Source organism: Onychomys torridus, chromosome 19, assembly GCF_903995425.1.
Source record: "Onychomys torridus chromosome 19, mOncTor1.1, whole genome shotgun sequence".
Lineage (NCBI taxonomy): Eukaryota > Metazoa > Chordata > Mammalia > Rodentia > Cricetidae > Onychomys > Onychomys torridus.
The window spans coordinates 10,893,891-10,914,995 of NC_050461.1; the positions used below are offsets into that span (position 1 = coordinate 10,893,891).

The 21,105-nt window shown below is 43.7% G+C and overlaps 1 protein-coding gene across 1 annotated transcript in view; it reads left to right on the forward strand.

Moving 5' to 3' along the window:
• The first annotated feature begins 403 nt into the window (after nucleotides 1–403).
• Slc16a10 (solute carrier family 16 member 10) overlaps nucleotides 404–21,105 on the forward strand; it is a 97,175-nt gene continuing 76,473 nt past the window's right edge. Inside the window, exon 1 of the mRNA XM_036168979.1 lies at nucleotides 404–944. Within this exon, the coding sequence (XP_036024872.1) occupies nucleotides 605–944 (340 nt within the window). The 5' untranslated portion in view covers nucleotides 404–604. The remainder of the gene's footprint in view (nucleotides 945–21,105) is intronic.

Consider the following 21,105-nt stretch of genomic DNA (forward strand, 5'->3'; position numbering starts at 1 on the left):
ATGCGGTATAAGGAATCTTCTGTATTATGATTAGCACAAAAAGGACAATGAACATAAAAATCCAGTGAGTGTCAACTGTGACTCCGTTCCAGTGATGCTAAAGACCCAGGGCGGCCGATCGAGGACCCTCGCAGCCCACACGTAGGAGGGGACGCTCCCCAGAACCTCTAAGGTTAATAATACTGAGAGGAGGTGACCTAAGCTTGGTGATAGACACCGGGTAGCTAATCTGACCTCCTCAAGCGCGCGCGCGCAGGCTCTGGACTCGGCGGGCTGGGCCAGGGGGGCGGAGCCTCCGCTCTCCGAGCTCCAATCATCTGTGGGCTCAGGGGGTAGGCCCTCTGCTGGCCACGCCCCTAGCCGACGCGGGAGGGGCGCTTTTAAGAAGCGGCCGCAGGCGGCCCACTCTGTCAGGTGTGTGGGGCCGCCGGGGTGACAGGTCCTCGGGCCGCCGTGTGCGCCGCTCGCCCGCCCGCCCGCCCGCGGCTCCAGCGCCCTCACCTCGGCCTCCCTGGTCCGTCCGCCCGGCTCTCGCAGCCTCCGCGGGCCACCCCGGACCTTGCACCCGCGAGCTCTCGGGCGCCCGACGGGGCCGCCTCCGGCCATGGTACCGTCCCAGGAGGATCCCGCGGCCGCCGCCGCACGGGAGACGAGCGAGGCGCAGCCGCCGGGACCCGCGCCCTCGGATGACGCTCCGCTGCCCGGCCCGGGACCCTCGGATGGCTCCGACGTGGCCGCCGAGAAGGTGGAGGTGGAGCTGTCGAGGTCAACGGGCGACGAGCCCCCCGTACCCCCCGAGGGCGGCTGGGGCTGGCTGGTGATGCTGGCGGCCATGTGGTGCAACGGGTCTGTGTTCGGCATCCAAAATGCCTACGGGGTGCTCTTCGTGTCCATGCAGGACACCTTCGGGGCCAAGGACAGTGACAACATGGCCTTCAAGACAGGTGGGGCGTTGCGGCGGGCCGAGGGGACACGCGGGGTGGGCACACACACCGCGGGAGCTTGGCGCGTCCTCTGGTGCTGGGAGGGTGTGAGCGGTGGGTCTGACCCGTCGTACTGGCTGCCTGCAGCTTGGGGCTTCCGTGTCTTTGTATGGAATCTGCCGGGTCGTGCGTTTGGAAGCAAGTTGCAGAGTTGTGCCAGCCCTAGGCTTCTTTCGGCAGAGTGGGCGCCAAGAATCCACAGTACTTTCCTCTAAGTGTTGGAAAGCAAACGGAACGGTCCTGCACAAACAACATTGCACTGTCGTTTTTTAAAGTCTGTTTGTGTGTGTGTGTGTGTGTGACCGCCACGGTTATCCGCTTGCTGTGCTGCAGAAGGATGTGTGTTTGTGTGTGTGTACGTTTGGGTAGGCGCGGCGCAGCCAGGCGCGGGCGATTGGCAAGATGGAAAAGTGGATCCCAAGGTCACAGGGAGCCCCAAAAGGCAGCTCATCAAAAGTGGTAGTCTGATGTCTCTCTGCACTCTACTAAATATAGAAAAGCATAGGAGGCAGCCACGTGGGAAGAGGAAGATAAGGGGTTGCACCTCCTGTTGTGTTGACATTTTTTTCCTACCTCGCGGAAATAAAATGCAAAAGGTGCAGACTCCGCATTTTCAGGAAGTGCTTTTGTCCGACTTCTTGACGGATTATGCAATACCCAAGTCTAGGATCTTCTGCATACGATTTTTTAAAAATTATTTTATCTCATGCTGCAAGGCAGGTGCTGTCAGCTCTGTTTGGGTGAGAAAACTGAAAGTCAGTGAAATGAAGTGTCTTGGTGAGGAACAGAATAAAGATAGAACCCATCACCTGATTTCAAGACTGAGTGATTCTCATTGCTAAATCAGGCTACCACTGTCTTTGGGAAACTTCGTAAGATCAATAATTTCTGTGTTTCTCTCTGCTCAGCCTGGCCTTGAACTCAAGATCCTCTTGCCTCAGTTGGGATTACAAGAACATTCTACACCATACTGGGCAATAGTCTTTTAAAACAAGAATAAAGTCTCACTATGTAGTCCTGGCTGGCCTAGAACTTAATACACAGGCCAGGCTGGTTTCAAACTCACAGATATCCACTTGCCTCTGCCTCCCAAGCAACAAGATTACAGGAATGTACTACCACAGCCTCAAAGATAGTCTTTTTTAAACCTTTTGTTTCTGCTTTTAGAGTGCATATTGCTTAGATTTTTGTTGTGCACACAGAGAAAACAAACAGGATTGTCATTACAAATGGTAAGGGAAGGTGGGGTGGAAGATTTTAAAATTTCCTTTCCTTTCCTTTCCTTCTTCAGTGTTGGGTGGGACCCAGGGCTCTGGGCATGCTTCTCAAAGGCTGTACCACTGCTCTAAATTTAACATGATTTTCATTACATGGCTATATTGTACTTTATGCACTCTCCCCCTAAGAGACACTTAGATTGCTTTCAGACTTATAAAAATATTTTAAAAAGCGGATGCACTGATGTATCACTGTGTGAATAATGATGTATCATATTTAATGGGGAATTTCTGTTCCCTAAGTGGCTGTTGAAGTTGCTGTGTTGGGCAGGGTCAAAGCGTTAGGTACAGTATGTTAAAAATGTTCTTAGTTTTAACTGAAGGAAGGTAACCCTTGTACATTGCATCAGGATAGATATGAAGATGCAATAACAAACAAGTTATTTTGCACAATACTTGACACTTCTGTGTCTAAGTACATCATGTCCCCTATTTCTTCTTTCACCTTTCGGCTACTCCATGAGTTGGGTGGGCTTCCTTTCCAGACGTGGAAGTTTGAACTCACAGCAGGATTTCAGCCTCATGTTTGTCAGACTTCTGGACCTAGGTTTTAACTGCCGATCATACCGCACTGGCTAGAACACTCTGCAGACCTGGTATTTTCATGTCTGTACTGTGCTTCTGGGGTAAACATCTGGAAGGTAGGGACTGAGCTCAGTTGGTGGAGTAGTACTCGCACAGGGTGCAGTACAACACTTCATAAAGACAGGCCTGCGTGGCATATGCCTGGAGCCCCAGCACTCTGACAGACAGGCAGCAGGATCAGGAGTGCAAGGTCACATGACCTTCAGCTTCAAGCAAGTTTAAGGCCGCCATGGTTTACAAGAGACCCTGTCTTTAAAAAAAAAAAAAAATTCTACTACTAAACAGTGACTGTTGTTTATGTTTTGTCAAATGATTTTTGAAATGTAGAGACTTCCACAGGGGAAAAAAAATCTACTTTTTAAAGGTCATTCATGCAAAATTCTGGTTAGAGCTATAGTAGGGAAGCTCTTCCTGGCAGTGCCAAGAGATTTCTTTGGGGCCCTTCTTCTTAAGAGTATCTTGTTTTGTTTGTGTTTTTGAGAAAGGATCTTTCTACCTCTTCAAGACTATTTTAATTCTTTTTTGTTTGTTTGTTTTTCCCTGAGACAGGGTTTCTCTGTGTAGTTTTGGGTGCCTGTCCTGGAACTTAGTCTTTAGACCAGGTTGGCCTCGAACTCACAGAGATCCCCGTTTCTGCCTACCGAGTGCTGGATTAAAGGTGTGTGTCCCCATGCCTGGCTCTTCATTCTAAGTGTATAATCTAGCCAAAATTCTCACGAAAGGGTCTGATGAGATTTATTCCCACGCATAAGTGAGTGTCACACCTGTTTGGTTGCGCTCCCCCCCTACCTCCCCCCTCCCCTTGAGACAAGGTCTTGTTTTGTAGTCTTGGCTGTCTAGAATCACTGTGTAGACCAGGCTGGCCTTGAACTCCACCCATATCCCTCTCCTAAATCCTTAAAGGGTGTGCTGCCATGCTCACCCCCTTTTTATGTGCAAATGTTTGCTGTTTTGGAGTTGGTGACACAGGAAGTTTAAAGAATGCCAGCGCTTCTCAGAGTTTAGGGTCTGTTGAGATACAAATGAGTATACCAGGGAAAGTGTCAGATTTCTCCCCTGAGACACACACACACTATAAAGATCCTCAACCCTATTCTAAAAGTCTGAAATTCTAAGGGAATTTAAGTACGCGGTGGGAACTGGGAAGACAACCGATAGCCTTTCTCTCTGGTTATAAAAAAATCTCTGTGATATTGGAGTGGGGATGCTAGCTGAACTCCAAGTTGGGCAGTAAAATCCCTAAAGCATACAGCATGCTAGGCCCCCACTCCCCCGTGACAAGGTGCTGATGACAAGACAGTGTCCCAGGCAGCGTGACTTGTAGGAAGTGTTGTAGGTAGCACTAACAGAGCTTGAGTTGTCTTTTCCATGACAGTTTTACTCATCACCAATTCCATGGGTGGAAGGGAATCAGACAGTCTGGAAAAGAAAATGGGTACAATTAACTGGAGCATAGTTTTCTGCTAGAATCTGCAACTCTGTTGTTTTAACTGATGGACCCTGAAAACCATGGCACCGCGAAGTCTGGAGCCCTCTGTCTTCTCATGCAGTGCCATGGGACACTCTTCAGGACCAAGCAAGGGTATTAATCTTCTCTGCTGTTTTCTTCCTGGGGAAAGACTAATTATTTTTTTAAAGGTTTATTTATTTATTATGTATACAGTGCTCTGTCTGCATGTATGTCTATAGGCCAGAAGAGGGCACCAGATCTCATTACAGATGGTTGTGAGCCACCATGTGGTTGCTGGGAATTGAACTCAGGACCTCTGGAAAAACAGCCAGTGCTCTTAAACTCTGAGGCATCTCTCCAGGCCCCCAAAGGGGAATATTTTAATGGTGCGTTTGATTGCTTTTTAAAACTATTAAATACAGGTATATTTTAAAAATTTGTATTTAGGTTAGCATTAATGCTGATCTTTTGAAAAAATTACTGTTTTTGAACCAAAGGCTTGGCTTCTTTCAGTAATTCCCCCAATATGTTGTTGTTGTTATTATTATTATTTATTATTATTATTATTATTATTATTATTATTATTATTATTAGGTTTTTGGAGACAGGGTTTCTCTGTGTCATTTTGGTGCCTGTCCTGGATCTTGCTCTGTAGACCAGGCTGGCCTCGAACTCACAGAGATCTGCCTGCCTCTGCCTCCCGAGTACTAGGATTAAAGGCCTGGCTTTTTTTTTTTTAAAAGTATTTTTGTGAATGTGTATATGTGTCAGCGTGTGCATGTGCATTTTTGTGTGTGAGGGTGTGTTCATTCCATGGTATGTCTGTGGAGGTTGGATGACGTGTGTGTGTGTGTGTGTGTGTGTGTGTGTGTGTGTGTGTGTGCATTTATGCTAAGGTTTGTCTGTGGAGGTTGGAAGATGTGTGTATTGTGTGAATGTACATGTGTGTGTGAGTGTGCATTCATGTCTAGGTGTGTCTGTGGAGGTTGGAGAACAACCTTGGGTGTTGGTTCTCACATCAGCTTTTGCGTAGGTCTTCGGGCTTGAGCAACAAGTGCTTTTGCCCACCAAGCCATTTCCCTAGCCTCCCAAACATGCTCTTCAATGGCCTTTCTTGAGAGTGGAGGTCTGGGAAACACCACACATTATTTAAAATGCAAGTCCACATTAAGTTATGTAAAAACAATTGTCAAAAAGATGTAGAAAGAGAGGCTCTTTGTCCACAACCTTTAATGTTCCAGAACCTTCCCTTGCTGGAAAAAGTATATTCTTTAGACAGTTCTACCACTGAGTAGCATGTAGAGGGGAAAGCCTGCATCATCTCATTACCCTCATTAACCTCTGAAACTTCAAGCTAGCTAGTGACAACCCCCACGTTTTCACATTTAGCACTTACAGTGATATCGGCTGCAGAGTCGATACGTTCCCTTTCAGACTTCATTGAACTGGCAGCACCCAGATTAACCAGAGGAAAGCACATTTATTTGGTTATAGTTTCATGTGATGTGGAAGTCTTTAGATTGCCACCCAAAGTTAACTGTCTACAGAGAGCTCTTACACAGAACCTGTGTAGTATGTAGTGGCGTTCATTAGAGGATTTCCCCCCAGACAGGGTTTCTCTGTGTTGTTTTCGGTGCCTGTCCTGGATCTCTCTCTGTAGACCAGGCTGGCCTGGAACTCACATAGATCTGCCTGTCTCTGACTCCTGAGTGCTGGGATTAAAGACATGCGCCACCACTGCCTGGTTGAGGATTATTTTTTAGCTTTTGTGGCTGGCTTTGAAGAAAAGGGTTTTAATCGTTATTACTCACCTGGGATGAGAGGGAGAGGATTCAAGCTGTAATGGTTAGCCTTAGGGAAAGGTGAGTGAGAGACAGGAAGGCCAGCGAGGATCTGGGAGAAACTGCCTTTGAGCTTACCTTGGGCTACTTTTCTAGGCCCCAGAACCACAAATATATTTTTTGTGTTACACCTTAATTACTGGGGATTTACACAGTCAAAGCCTTTGACTGAGGAAGTCAGAGTTAATCTTGCTGCTGTGACTTGCTTTGTTTAGCTTCAAGAGATTTGGTTGGTGAAGAAAGCTGCCTGTATAACCACCAGGGCTGCTGTCTTAGTGAAGTAAGTAATAGCTGCTTTGATGGGCTGATTACAACGAAACAGTGACCCGGTTCGTGTTCCTATGCATCTTTTACTGTACTAGCAGTGCACAGTTCCTACTTTCACTGGAGGTAGGAGAGCTAAGCTAAGAAGATTTGCTTGTGGTAATACCTCATCTGAGCTACTAGCTCCCGAGTTAGTAGAGCACAAAAGGGATTCATGAAGTTGGGAAATAACGAGATGACAGTGTACACCTATAATCCTGGTGCGTGGGAGGTAGAGGCAGAAGGCAGGTTTATGGTCAGCCCAGCCTATGGAGTGAGACCCTTCCTTAAAAGAAAAAGAATATGGTATGGTCATAGTTATTTCATTGAATTTCCTTCCATTTTAACTGCCAAATCAACCAAAACTGAAAGCATATCTGACTTACTTTAGGAGAAGTTTTGAGATATCCTTTAGAATAAATTGTGTTCTCTGCTGCTTCAGTACTGGAGGTGAAACCCAGGGCTGTACGCAGGCTAGGCAAAGGCTCTGCTGCTGCACTTCCAGCTCTGGCTCTGAGCTCTTGATGAGATTTGCTGTATCTTTACGCTGGCCTCTGTTGAGCCCACACTGCAGTCCTTGAGGGTAAGCCCATAGCTACGGGCTTCACTTTTCCTGCCTACCTGGGTGTTTCACAAACCCCGTGACTCCAGTTACTTTCTTGGGGCCATTATTTCTAAAGTTAAGAAGACTATTTACAATTTCTGGACAGTTCCATTTGGGTATAAAGGCACATCATACTCAGCTACAGTGAATTTGCCTTTTAGGCAGCCCAGGAACCTTCCCCCATCACCAGAAACACCAGAGCTCTTGTAGTCAGACATGTCTTTCCTAAATTTTCATGGTGTAGAGTACTTTTGGTTCCTTAAGTCAGACATACATAGTATGATGGTGTTCCTCAGATCACAAGGGCTCTGGCATAATTGATGATTAATCCCTGATAGATATAGATAATATTATGGCATAATTAGAAGGTGGTAAAAGGTGTTGGGTCCTATGGAGTTAGTAGGTCACTAGGAATATGTCCTTCAGGGCAATTCCTTGTCCTCACTCCTTCCTCTATCCCCCTTTCTCTGTTTCCTGGCTGCTGTGATGTGAGTTGCTCTGCTCCTCCATACTCTCTACCATGGGTTAACACCTCTATAACCATGAGCCAAACCAAATCCTCCTGTAAGTTCTTTTTCTCAGGGGGTTGGTCATGTGACACAAAAATCTAACTAATACATCCAGAATTCATGCATTTACCTCTTCCATTTATATCTGCATTCTTCCTACTTTCTAAATTATTCCCCCTTCTCCTTCAGCCCCATGCCTTTATCCCTTTGGGCCTCTATTGCCAGAATCACATTATGGATTGTATAAGTGTTCCAGCTTAAATGCCATCAGTGGCACACTTTACCTGCAGGGAAACACCAGACTCCTGATTCCTGAGGTATGCAAGTTGTAGCCCTTGTCTGACCCTCTACTTTTGCCTGCCTGCCTCCCTCCCTCCCTTTCTTTCTTGTTGATATTTTTGAGGAAGGGTCCCCTGTGTGCCCTGTCTGGCCTAGAACTCACTATAGAGCTGGCTGGTCTCAAATGCACAGTGACCCACTTGCCTCTGCCCCCATGCCTGGCTCACCCCTCTTTTCTTGTTCTCTGTGTTCCAGCCAAGCTGGAAGTCCTGTGCATACCCTGATTGCTCACGTTCCCTTTGTTTCTGTCCCTTAGGTGTCCTGCTCCTCTCTCAGTGGGGTTGGTAGTCCTTGGAGGATGCCAGTGACACACTCTGCCACTGTGGTTACATTTTAAGCACTTGGAATGGTGAGGGTTACTGCATTTTGGAGATTTGAGGCTAAATTCAAGTGAATTATGAACTAAGCTTGAAGTAGAAGACAGATTTCAGAAAGCCAGTTTCAACTTATTCTAAGTTAACTAGCAATCTGTAAAAGGAATTAAATTAATTAATTTAAAAAAAATAAAGCCTTGTGTGTTCTTCTGCCTCTGACTCCTGAGTGGTAGGATTACAGCCATGTACCACTATGCTTAGAGTATAAAAGACATTTTAGAGATAGTCCAAATTTATTTAAGTGATAATTTGTATGGTCCTTTGCCATAAAGATAAGGTGTGTTACCTTAGTTTCTATTTTCATTTATTTTGTGATGGGATCTTGTGGTGTTGCCCAGGCTGATCTCGAACTCCTGACCAAATGATCCTTCTGCCTCATTTTCTTTCATATCAAACCGTACACAAGTGTTAGCATGCCTGGCTTATGTTTTTGGAATAGACTTCTCCTGTGTCAATAGATAAGGGACTGCAGCTGGCAGAGGTTTGGGTCGGGCAGCATGACAACAGTGTTCACATTTGCTAAGCTGGACTTAAGAATATCTCTTTAACTAGGGGCAGTGTTTGTACTTACATAGTTTTTTTTTCCCCTGAAAGTAAAACACCCTGCCCTTTCCCTTTTCAATACTGTTTTCTACATATTTACTTGTATTTTTATCAAAATCCTCAATAGTGTTTTCTGCTTAAACGTCAGAAGCCCTGTTTTTGGAAGAGAATTCCACTTCAAGTCTTGATAACTCAACCCCCCAAAACAAAACAAAACAAAAAACCTGACCTCATATTCAAATTAAACAAATCTCAACAAAAACAAACTAAGCCCCAAACATAACTGGGAAAGTCAGCTCGTCAAAGCTCTAGGCACCTGCCTAGCCTGGTACCACCCACGCAGGAACTCTGGGTGTTTTATTTGGCAGAGAGTCATTATGGGCAACTCCAGTACACCTGAGAACTGTGCAGACTTACCACACAGAAGAAACGGCCTGTCAGAGCCTGCAGTGATGCCTCAGACACTGTGCTGAATGTGAGTGGTCACACAGTATCTTTATTAACAGCGAAAGGCATTTCTCTCTTGCATGGAGAAACCAGAGCTAGGGAACCAAGACAGTGATTGTCTTATTCCCAAGTCAAAAGTCTTTTTCATTTTACTGGTTTTTCTAATCACAGGTGTATTTGTGAGCTACAGATTTATTTATTTTATTATGTATACAGAAGAGGGCGCCATATCTCATTACAGATGGTTGTGAGCCACCATGTGGTTGCTGGGAATTGAACTCAGGACCTCTGGAAGAGCATTCTGTGCTCTTAACCTCTGAGCCATCTTTCCAGCCCTGAGCTACAGATTTAAAATAATGTGTGTGGACCAAAGCCGTGTTTCTATCCAACCTCCTTACTCCTTTCAGTAAACATAAACATCTCACGCTCACCTTCAAAGAGTTTACCTTTGCCATGTGAGCATCCCTAGGACTCAGAAGTCAGCATGCCTCTGCATTATTCACCAGACAAAGTTTTAGTTGTTATAGAAACACTCAGGATTCTCCTGTCATTTCTCTGTAATTACAAAGTTTTAATATGGAATATACTTTTTGTGTCCCTCTGAGATTTTGATATATTCTCACTATAGGTCTCCTGACTTGAGAATCCTAGAGTGGAGTTCAACACTGTTGGACAGGGTTAGGAATGTAGCTCAGTAATCTCCTATAGCATTTATCTAGTGTGTGGGAGGTCCTGGCACTCTGGATTCCACCTCCAACACTGCAGCAGCAGCAACAGCAAATTAGTAAAGACTGTCAACGTAGGCCTCAGATAGTTAAATTGAAGCAAAAGATAATTAGCTAAGTTGATGTAAAAAGTCACGGAAATGAATCAGGCCTGACGGTTTACACCATCAATCCCAGCACCCAGGAGACAGAAGCACAGGCTAGTCTGAGTCTGAAGCTAGCTTGTCTATATGGGAAGTTCGGGTTAGCCCAGTCTACATAGCAAATTCAGGGCTACACCATGAGGTACTGCCTCTTTCCCATTCTCCTAAAAAGTTCCAGGAAATGTTCTAACGTGATCACATTTCAGCTAGTACCTCCCTTCCTCACACCCTCAAGAAAATTAATTCAGTAATGTTCTTCAACAATTCAGAAAGCTGAATTTTATTTCTGTTATAGACAAAGATTGGATGTAAATTCCAGTTCTATTACAGCTTATAAAATCAGAAAACCAGGGCCTGGAGTGATGGCTCAGAGGTTAAGAGCACTTGTTCCTGGCAGAGGATCAGAGCCGCTTTCCTAGTACTTACATGGCTGTTCACTACCATCAAAGCTCCAGTCCCAGGAGATCCCCTCCCTCTCTGGCCTCTGCAGGTATTACATGCACACAGTGCACAGACATACCTACAGGCAAGATACCCATACACTTAAAATAAAAAATAATAATTGAAAACAATTAAAAGCCAGAACCTATGCCAGAAGCGGTTGGCTGGAGCCTATAATCCCAGCACTCCAGGGGTTGTGGTAGAAGAGGTGCTACAAGTTCAAGGCCTACCTGGTGAATCTCAGGCCAGCCAGGGTTATATGGTAAGACTTTGTCTCAAAATAAGAAAAGACAAAAGAAAACAAAAACAGAAAACCACAGGCCGGGCGGTGGTGGCACACGCCTTTTATCCTAACACTTGGGAGGCAGAGGCAGGCAGATTTCTGCGTTCAAGGCCATCCTGGTCTACAGAGTTAATTCTAGCCAAGACTACACAAAGAAACCCCATCAGAAAGAAAAGAAAACCACTCATTAATACTGAGTTTTCTGACTAGATAAGTATGAATGTCTAGCTGAGTCAGTCCGGTGACCTCTCTTCATTGTGTGGAGTGTGCTTCCAGCTCCCATCTCCACCTCTGAGCTGTCTGCCTTCAGCCCCAGGCAATGGTTTTTAATAGTAAAAACCTTTTCATCTGCTCTATTATTTTGATTTAGTTGTGGCTTTTATTTAAACTTCCTGTGGGATTTCTAATGACAAATCTGGAAGGCGTCATGTTCATCGGTGATTGTGTAAACAAGGGTAGCCCACAGAGTTAAATTGTTTTTGTCCAAATGGTGTAGAAAGTTGCTGTTGTCCTCCCAGCCCTGTGGTTATTATTGACAGTAAACTGGTTCCAAGGGAAGGCTGTTTGGTAGGACTGCATAAGTGATAAATCCACAGAACTTTACTAAGACATTGGAGTGTTACGTCTTGTCTCTTTCTAGAGGATCGTTCCTTGTGCAATAGGTTGGCACTGGTAAAGGGACTGATTTGATTTATTTAGTTAGTTTTATATGTTTTGTTTTTGTTTGTTTCTTGAGACAGGGTCTTTCTATTTAGTCTTTGCTGTCTTGGAACTCTCTGTAGAACAGGCTGTCCTGGAACTCACAGAGATCCATCTGCCTCGGCCTCCTGAGTGCTGGCCACCATGCCTAGCTTTTTTTTTTTTTTTTTTTTTTTTTTTTTAAACAGAATTTCATGTAGCCCAGGCTGGCCTCAAACTCTGTGTAGCTGTGGGTGCTGGGAACTGAACCCAGGTCCTCTGCAAGAATGGTAAGTTCTTAATCACCGAGCTTTCTTTCCAGCACCAGCCATTTGTAGAAAATTTGAGTTTAGAATTTGAAAATTGTAGATGATAAATTAATTATACATTTAGTTCCCTTGTGGGTTTCCTTGCTTCCTTTCCCCCTCCCTTCTTCCTGTCTCTCTCTCTCTCTTTCTTTTGTATGTGATCTCCCACTTTGATGCTGGATCCAAGTCTAATGCCCGTGTTTGCTAGACAAGTGCTTTGAGCTAAATCCCCAATCCCAGAATTATAGATTTAAAAAGGAGAACCTATTTACAAGAAAGAAACTGTTGGTTTATATGTGTATTTACTTTCCTTTTTATTGTTGATGAGCATGTTTTACTTAGGTAGATATCTCTCTGTCCCAGAGGTTGCCTTCTTCAGTTTCACTCAGCGTGGCATCCCCACTGGCCTACTCCAGGTTATTAAACCAGGCCCCTGTGGTTGTTCAAGTTGCAGGTAATGTTGTACAGTGTCCTTGTTCTCTTTCCTCAGCTCTGTCTGCCTAGATGCATTGACCAAGGTCTTCCTTGGAGTTGAGGGTAGGGGGGAAAGTTAACCATCTGGAGACTTGGTTCTGAAGTCTGATTCTTCCAGAAGACATCTTGTCCTTGAGAAGCTCAAGTCTGTAAGAGCCACTGCATCTCACCGCCCTCTGAACCATCACTGTCTCGTCAACTTCCCCTGGACCCAGGATGATCCTGTTGAAAATACCTCTAATCAGTTAGTTGTGTTGGGTGTGTGTATAATATGTGTCTTAAATAATTTTTTGCTCTTAACTATTTTTGAAAGAGCACAGAGAACTCATTTTGTTGAGCAGACACTGTGTCCTGGCGCCATTCAGAACAGAAGTAACTGTGGTGGATTCCAGGCTTTTGAGAGGTGATTAGAGGGAGGAAAGTAAGGATGCTGCTCATGTGAAGAACAATGCAAGGCCCAGGATCTTCTCAGCTGACTAAAGGAGGTCTCATGAAGGTGTAACTTAAAGTGGCTAAAGATTTGTGGGACATGAATGTCTGAAAGTAGCTTTTTAGTTAGGCTGTAAGCATTGGTAGACTTTCTTTTTTTTAAAGATTTATTTATTTATTATGTATATAGAAGAGGGTGCCAGATCTCATTACAGATGGTTGTGAGCCACCATGTGGTTGCTGGGAATTGAACTCAGGACCTCTGGGAAGAGCAGCTGGTGCTCTTAACCTCTGAGCTATCTTTCTAGCCCAATTGGTAGACTTTCTTCAGCAGTGTTAACAGATGAAGGCTCAGAGGCTAGCCTAGTTTGAATGTTCCATCAGGCCTGGGAACCTCTGGATTTCTTTTTCTTTCTCTCTTTTTTCCTTCTTTCCTTCCTTCCTTCCTTCCTTCCTTCCTTCCTTCTTTCTTTCTTTTGACAGAGACTCACTATGTAGACTGTCTTGGAACTTGGTATGTAGATCAGGCTGGTCTCAATCTCAGAAAGATCTGCCTTTCTGCCTCCAGAGTGCTGGGATAAAAGTTATGTACCATTGTGCCTGGCTAGGATATGTGACTTTAAACTTGACCACACAGGGGTTTATTAAGTTTGTATCTTTGGGTTTGGTTGGGCTACAAAGCAGGACACACAGTGGAGTTCATAGAACTCGAAGCTGGTAAGAGAAAACGTTATAGCTGGAGTGTGAAGATCAGAATGCTAAGGTAAGAAGTTTGAGTATTGATGATAAACAGGCACTGAGAGATTTCAAGGGCTTCTCTAGAGTTTCTGAAGTTCTTTGAGAAGATGCCTGGAGGCCAGCGAGATGGCTCAGCCGCTAAAACTGACAACCTGAGTCTGATCCAGGCGACTTCACACGGTGGAAGGAGAGGACCAGCTACTGCAAGCTACATGCACACCCTGCACAAACACACACACACAAAGACACACTTTTAGAAAGATGGCTTGGGTTTCAGATGGCTGAGATTTTAGGGAAGCGGTGGAAATGGGAAAGGTAGAATAGTTACTTGGCATTTCTTAGAACAGACTGAGGGGAGTCTAGGAAATGATGTGTGGAGCGTGATGAAGAGTTAGAGAAGTGTAGGGTTATTGAGATGACTCACCAGCTAAGAGTATTTGCAGTGTAAGCCTGATGTCTGAGCTATATCCCCAGGACCTGCATAAAAAGTGGGTGCAGTGGGTTCATGTGTAATCCTAGCACTTCCACGGCAAAGATAAATGGAGACAGGAGAATTGTCCAGAAGCCTGTGGGCCAGCTAGTCTGGAGGGACATCATGGCAGAAACAACAAGAAAGACTATGCTGCAACAGGGTAGGGAAAATGAACCTCTGACCTCTGCATGTGTGCTCTGGCACACTTATACCTGCACTCACACACACACACACACACACACACACACACACACACACACAGCTGAAGTTTTAATACATCGTGTGCATGTGGGAAATAATCAAAGAATAAGGATTATGCAAACAACAACAACAACAACAACAACTAACACTAGAGTGTTAGGCTGGGATTTGGCTTACTGGTAGAACGCTTGCCAACATGAGTGAGGCCTTGGTATTTAATTTCTGGTACCACAAACAAAAAACCACTTTCTTCCTTCTCCATACCAGCTCAAACCTAAAACCAAACCAGCTGGGAGTTTAGAACATCGTTTGGTGGTCTCTAGATTAGACAGTGGCCATAGTCTCTTGAAAAGGTATAATGTTATAAAATCTAAGATTTCTGTGTATGGTGAATTTTTTTTGAGATTTTATTTTTAATTTTATGTGCATCTGTGCCTGTGCATGTGTATGGATGTGAGTGCAGGTCACCTTGGAGGTCAAAGGCATGTGATCCTCTTGGAGCTGGAGTTATGGGAAGTTGTCAGCCCCCCGCAACATGAGTACTAGGGAATGAACTCAGGTCCTCTGCAATAGTAATACTTGCTGTTAGCCACTGACCCATTTCTCTAGCTCCATATGTATATGTCTTTAAAAAAATTAGCGAGGCATGGTGGTGTATACCTATAATCCCAGTAGTTGTGAAGTAGATGGTAGTTTGATGTCTGAGTTCAAGGCCAGCTTGATAGACATAGTTTAAGTTATATAGTGAGAGCCTGTTTCAAAAACATTTTTTAGAGAAATGTAAATGTTATGATTAGAACTGTGTCTGAGTAATTTTTCAACAGGATTCCACAATTGTTCTGTACTGGGATCCCTAGATCATGTCAGCAGGACCGGAGGAGCATTAGTAGGACTAGGAGCATGGGGGATGAGGAGCAGCAGTTGCCAGGGAAAGGCTGCCTTGGACTTTTTTCTTTTAGTTTTTTTTTGAGACAGGGTTTCTCTGTGTAATAGCCCTGGATGTCCTGGAACTCGCTTTGTAGACCAGGCTGGCCTGGAACTCACAGAGATCTGCCTGCCTCTGGCTCCCTTTTCTGTGCCACCATGCCTGGCACTGGCTTGAGTTTTTCGCCATGTGGAATACTATTCAAGGGCAGAGGGATTTAAGGAGGAGATGTCACAGATAATTGTAAAGGAGGCTGGGCATGGTTGCTTAAGCCCCTAATCCTAAAACCCCGAGGCTGAGGCAGGATTGTAAGTAAGAGGATCATAAATTTGCAGTATCTTAAAACTACAACAGAAACCTGAGATGGCTGGAAATGTAACTTTCGAGCTGGAGAGTAAAGCTGAGGCCCGCAGTAGAGCTTTGGGATGAGCACATGTCTTCCAGGGAGCACCGTACAACAGAAATCAAAAAAATGTTTTAGGTAGACCTGGGAGTGCTCTTGTCTTAAAAAACAAAAACCAAAGCCAAAAACCAAAACCCATCCAAACCAAACAACCCTCAAACAAACAAGCAAACAAACCGAAAAATCAAACACAATTTGCTTCTGCACATGCAGACACTGACATTTGACTGGGAGAAGGGGTAATTTTGTGGCACTCATTGGCTGAGAATGGAGCAGTCCTAATTGAGATAATAATTGGTTGCTTGGCTACAGTCAAGTCAATTTTGCCTTAGTTTCCTGTCAGACAGTGCACTGGGAGGCAAAGCAGATACAGACTCAGCTCTTAGAGATGCTTGAAGAGATGCCCACCACTTGTGTTACGAGCACGCTGGCCTGGCGCCTGGCGCTGGGTGGAGTGTGTTGACGCGTGTTGTGTTGCAATCCCTTGGACTCGGGTCCTGAGCTGCTCTCTTGAGGCTGTAGCTGAACTGAAGGTGCTGGAGGTACAGTGACCCTGGAGGAAGAGCCAGTCAAAGCAGGGGGTGGATGGAAGGGAATTGGAAGTTGTGCAACCTGGGCATTTGCTTTTTTTTTTTTTAATTAAATTTATTCTTTTTGTGTATATGTGTGGGTGTGCACATGCCACCTTGTGCACATGGAGGTCAGAGGACAACCTGTGGGAGTTGGGTCTCTCCTTCTACTCTGAGGGTTCCAGGGACCTAACCCAGGTCATCAGGTTTAGCCATTACCCACAAAGCTGTCTCACTATTTACCCTGTCCCCATTTTGTAATTATCTTTCAATATGATTTCCCATCAGTCACTAAGTCCGTATGAAGGCAAATATTGGCATATGGCAGGATTTATGTGCCTCTGCTCTTAAGCTTTCTGGGAGGAACTAAGATGTGGTTTTCTGACTAGCAAATATCAAATCTAGAGCTTATGGAAGTGGGGACAGGGAAGAAGAGTGTCTGGAGAGACAGAAGGGCTGTGGCCTTCCTTTTTTGCAGAGCAAAGGCCAGCAGCTCAGATGAGCAGCATTAAGCTTTTAGTGTTAGTTGTTATGTGAATGCTATCATAATTAGTTTATTATGTGGTGGATTTTTTTGTTTTTTACATCTTTGATTGGGAAACAAATACTGAGCTATTTAAAATGCAGACTAATTTTGGAAAAAAAATTTGGTAAAAAGTAATCTTTAATCAAATTAGTATGTCCTTGCCTCTTAATTCGTCATGATGGCTTTGGGTGTCTGCTGGCAACTGAGAATGGATAAGGGAAAATGTCAAATCGATGTAATCCCCATTATTTATGGTCACTTAAGAGGATAAATTAATCATTGGCCACTAATCCTGGATACTTACTCCACTGAACTGGAAATATTTTTCCTTTTCCTTTTTTTTTTTTTTTTTTTGGAAAACAAGTCAATGAGCCAGTAGGGCTGTCAGAATTGGTCAGCTTTTCTAAGTTAAACAGCAAGTGACTAGAAACCATTTCCCTTTACTCTGGAAACTGGAGTGTGAGGAGCGCATTGACATGCGAGCTTGTGGGCTTAGCCAGAGTTCAGAGATTTACCTCTAGTGGAGGGCTAACAAAGCTGCTCCCACGGTGCAGGCTGCAATTCCTACTCTTGTTTTAGAGACAGCATCTCACTGTGCAGCTTATACTGACCTGGAACTCAGTGTGTAATCCAGGTGGGGCTCAGATTCTTGGTAATCATCCTGCCTTAGCTTCCCAAGTGCTGAGATTATAAGCCTCTGCCTCCCTGCCCAGATCCATGCTTGCATTTTTGGATGGATAGAATTAGGCATGGCTAGGCATGGTGGTACACATGTAATCCCAGGAGGAGGCAGAATCTACAAGATTATAAATTCTATACCAGACTGGACTACATACTGAGTCCAGCCAGGCTTGGTTATAGTGAGACACTATCAAGAAAGAAAAAAGACAGAAAGGAAAGAAGGAAGAAAGGAAAAAATAAATAAATTAGGAAAGTTAATAATATTATGAAATTGATTTAGCTATAGATTAAAACTTTTATGGCAGTAATTCTGCTTATTTGTACATTATTTTTAGGAGTCACTTTTGTTTAAATACTGTTCATTTATACCAGGGCCAGAGTGGGAATAAAGGAAAGAATACCATTCAGTCATAAAGGAATTAAGGAGAAAGTCCTTGTCTCAGTCTTCCCCTGGGGCACAGCACCCCAAAAGAAGACCAGCATCCTTTAGGATTTGAGGTCTCTATTCAGGGGGATCCTAAAAATTCATTTTAAAACTACTTAAAAATACATGTATTCATTTCATATTGTGTATGAGTGTTTTGCCTGCCTGCATGTCTGTGTATCACATGGGTGCTTGGTACCCATGAAAGTCAGAAGAAGGAACCAGACCCCAGGAACTGGAGTTACAGATGGTTGTTAGCCATGATATGGGTGCTGGAGATTGAAGACAGGTCCTCTGCAATGGCAAATGTTGAGACATGTCTCCAGCCTCTTAAAAACCTTGGTATTTAAGAGTACATAAAACTGCCTTGCAAATAGAATTACAGACACACCCACACAATCACAATCAAAATACCATTGATAATAATTTATCTGCCTGTGTGTGCTTTGATAAGTATTCAGGAATTTAGAGGGGGCTTGAGACATGGTTCAGCAGATCGAGCATGAACTGTTCACGCAGAGGACAGAGCTTGGTCACTTACTTCAGGTGGCTCACAGCTGCCTATAACTATCTCCAGAGTATCAAACATCCTTTTCTGGACTTTAAGGGTACCTACCTGCCTTCACACATGCACATACCCACACACACAGACACAGACACAGACACAGACACACACACACACACACACACACACACACACACACACACACACATAATTAAAGATAAATCTTAACAAAATTTTCCAGGATTTAGTTATTGTATCCTGATACTAGGAAACTGTATCATGAGAAATCTAATACTATTTATGGAACGAATTCACCTTGCAACAAAAATGTAAATTAAGATTTAGAAAAGGAACATAGATAAAATCTTAACTAAGACTCATTTTAGAAGGCTTAGCTTAAGTTTTAAAGGCCAGCTTTATTGAGGGATGATTTATGTTAAATTAGTCACTGATTTTAAGTGTTCAGTTTGAGTTCTGGCAGGTGTGGTTTTGTATCATAATCACAGAGCGTCTTTATTTTTCCAGAATGTCCCCTGTCTTCCCTTGCAGTCTGCTTCCCTTGTCCTCTGACTCACAGTAGAAACCACTGTGTTTCTTGTCACTATAGTGTCTGTCTTTTTGGAATGTCTATGCCTAGATGAGTGTATTGTCCAGTGCGTGTTCCTTTGTGGTTGATTTTTCACTCAACTTGATGCTCTTGAGATTCTTCATAATACTATCAGGTCGTATTTATTTATATATTACTGAGTACCGTTATATTGTCTGCCCACATACATTGCCTACACATGAACATTTCGATTGTTTCTAGTTCTTGCCTCTCATGAATAGTGGATACAGACATGGATCTTCAAGTCTTTGAGTGGATGTTTTTATTTTATTCTGTATTTATCAATATTTTAAATATAACAAGAGGATAGTACTGTATTTTAAAAATCTATTAAACATAATTGTGGGCACTGGGGATATAGCTTGGTGGTAGAATGCTTACCTAGTATGTGCAGGGCCCTGGCTGGGTTCAATCTCTGGCAAACAAGAAAGAAGTTATAACTGAATAAGGAAGTAAAAAAAAAATTGGGCATAGAGGAACTCTGGAAAGACTTTAAAAGTTTTTGTAGGATTGGGTGAATAGTAGTGCTACCACTTAAGAGTTAACTATGATTAAGATTTCAAACCTTTAATTAAAATGTTTTTCCTGTTTGAGAATTTCATACATGCAGATAATGTTCTGATCAAATCCACCCATATTTCCTCTCCTCAAATTTTTTCTTCTCCTATCTTTCCTACCACTTTTTCCTCCCAGCTTCATGCGTTCACAGCTGAGTAAGACTGTTTGTGACTTTTCCCCCTGGAAGTATGTGTAGAATTTTTCAGCACTATGAAAATAGTCAGGAAGGATGCAAGTTTCATTCTGAACTACTTTGATTTCTCCATGATCCAACTCAGAATGTGGTGTCTTCAGGAACAGGGTCTTATCACCAAGTTCTGGAAGATAAGAACAGCGGTGTCTTACTTTTGCATTGCAATGATAAGACACCATGACCATGGAAACTTGTAAATGAAAGCATTTAATTGGGCTTACAGTGTAAGAGTTCATGATGATAGAGTGAAGGCGTGGTGGCAGGGACAAGCTGAGAGCTTACATCTTGATCTGCAAGCAGGAAAAGAGAGACACACCAGGAATGGCATGAACCTTTTGAAACTTCAAAGCCCATCCCACAGTAACACAACTCCTTCAACAAGGTCACACCTCCCAACCCTTCCCAAACAGTTCCACCAACTGGGGACCAAGTATTCAAGCATGTTAGCTCATGAGAACCATTCTTACTCAAACCTCCATAGGTGGCAATAGCTTGTAATGTTTGGGGTGGTCAATGGGACCCCATTGACCAACAAAAAAAAAGAGGTAAACCCATACCTAGCTACAGGCTTTTTATTTGACAGCCTAAGTCTGGGAGAGAGGCATTGTTTCTCCTGTTCTGGGGTAACTCCTCCCCCCCCCCCATATGTATTTTTATATATTTTAGGAAGCTTCTACAGTAGTGGGTTTCCATACGGCATTTTCAAGGGTCTTAGTGTTTATCTTTCCCCATGCTCACTGCTCTGCCCTCCCCTCCTATTCCCAACCCCAGGAGTTCTTCCTGTTCCATTATTCCTCTGCCCTTCCATGCCTTCTGTGTTCTAGCCCTCTTCCCTTGAAATATACTCCATGGCTCCATACTGGAATCCTCAGTTTTACATAAACATCTAAAGAGTCAAAGATAAAATTTAAAGTTACATTATTTATTTATTTATCTATCTATCTATCTATTTATTTATTTATTTATTTATTTATTTAGTGTATGCATACTCAAGTGTACACACATGTCTGTGTGAGCTCACACATATGTCATGATGCATGTGAGGAGGCCAGAGAACGACTTGCAGGAGTCAATTCCTTCCATTAGATGGATCCAGGGATAGGATTTAGGTTGTCAGTCTTGGTAGCTTTTACCCACTGAGCCTTCTCACTGGCCCCAGAGTTCATATTTTTATTTTTTATTTTTGAGACAGGGTCTCTCTACATAGCCCTGACTGTGTAGGCCAGACTGGCTTGAACTCACAGAGGTCTACCTGTGCTTGTTTCCTGAGTGCTGGGATTAGAGATTTGTGCCACCACACATGGCATAGATTTTATATTTTCTAAAAGACCTAAGATCTGGAGTTTGTAATACAGGTATAATCCCAGCTACTTGGGAAGTTGAGGCAGGAGGATTGAAAGTTCAAGGCTACATAGCAAGACTCTGTCTAAAAATAACAGAAAACAAACAAAATAATTCATAGGCACAAAGAGAAGGGACATACAGAGAGGACGAAAGTGAAGTTATCATGAAGGTAATTAATAGAATAAGGTTTGTGAGGCTAGTGGACTAAGGTTTGAGATTAGGG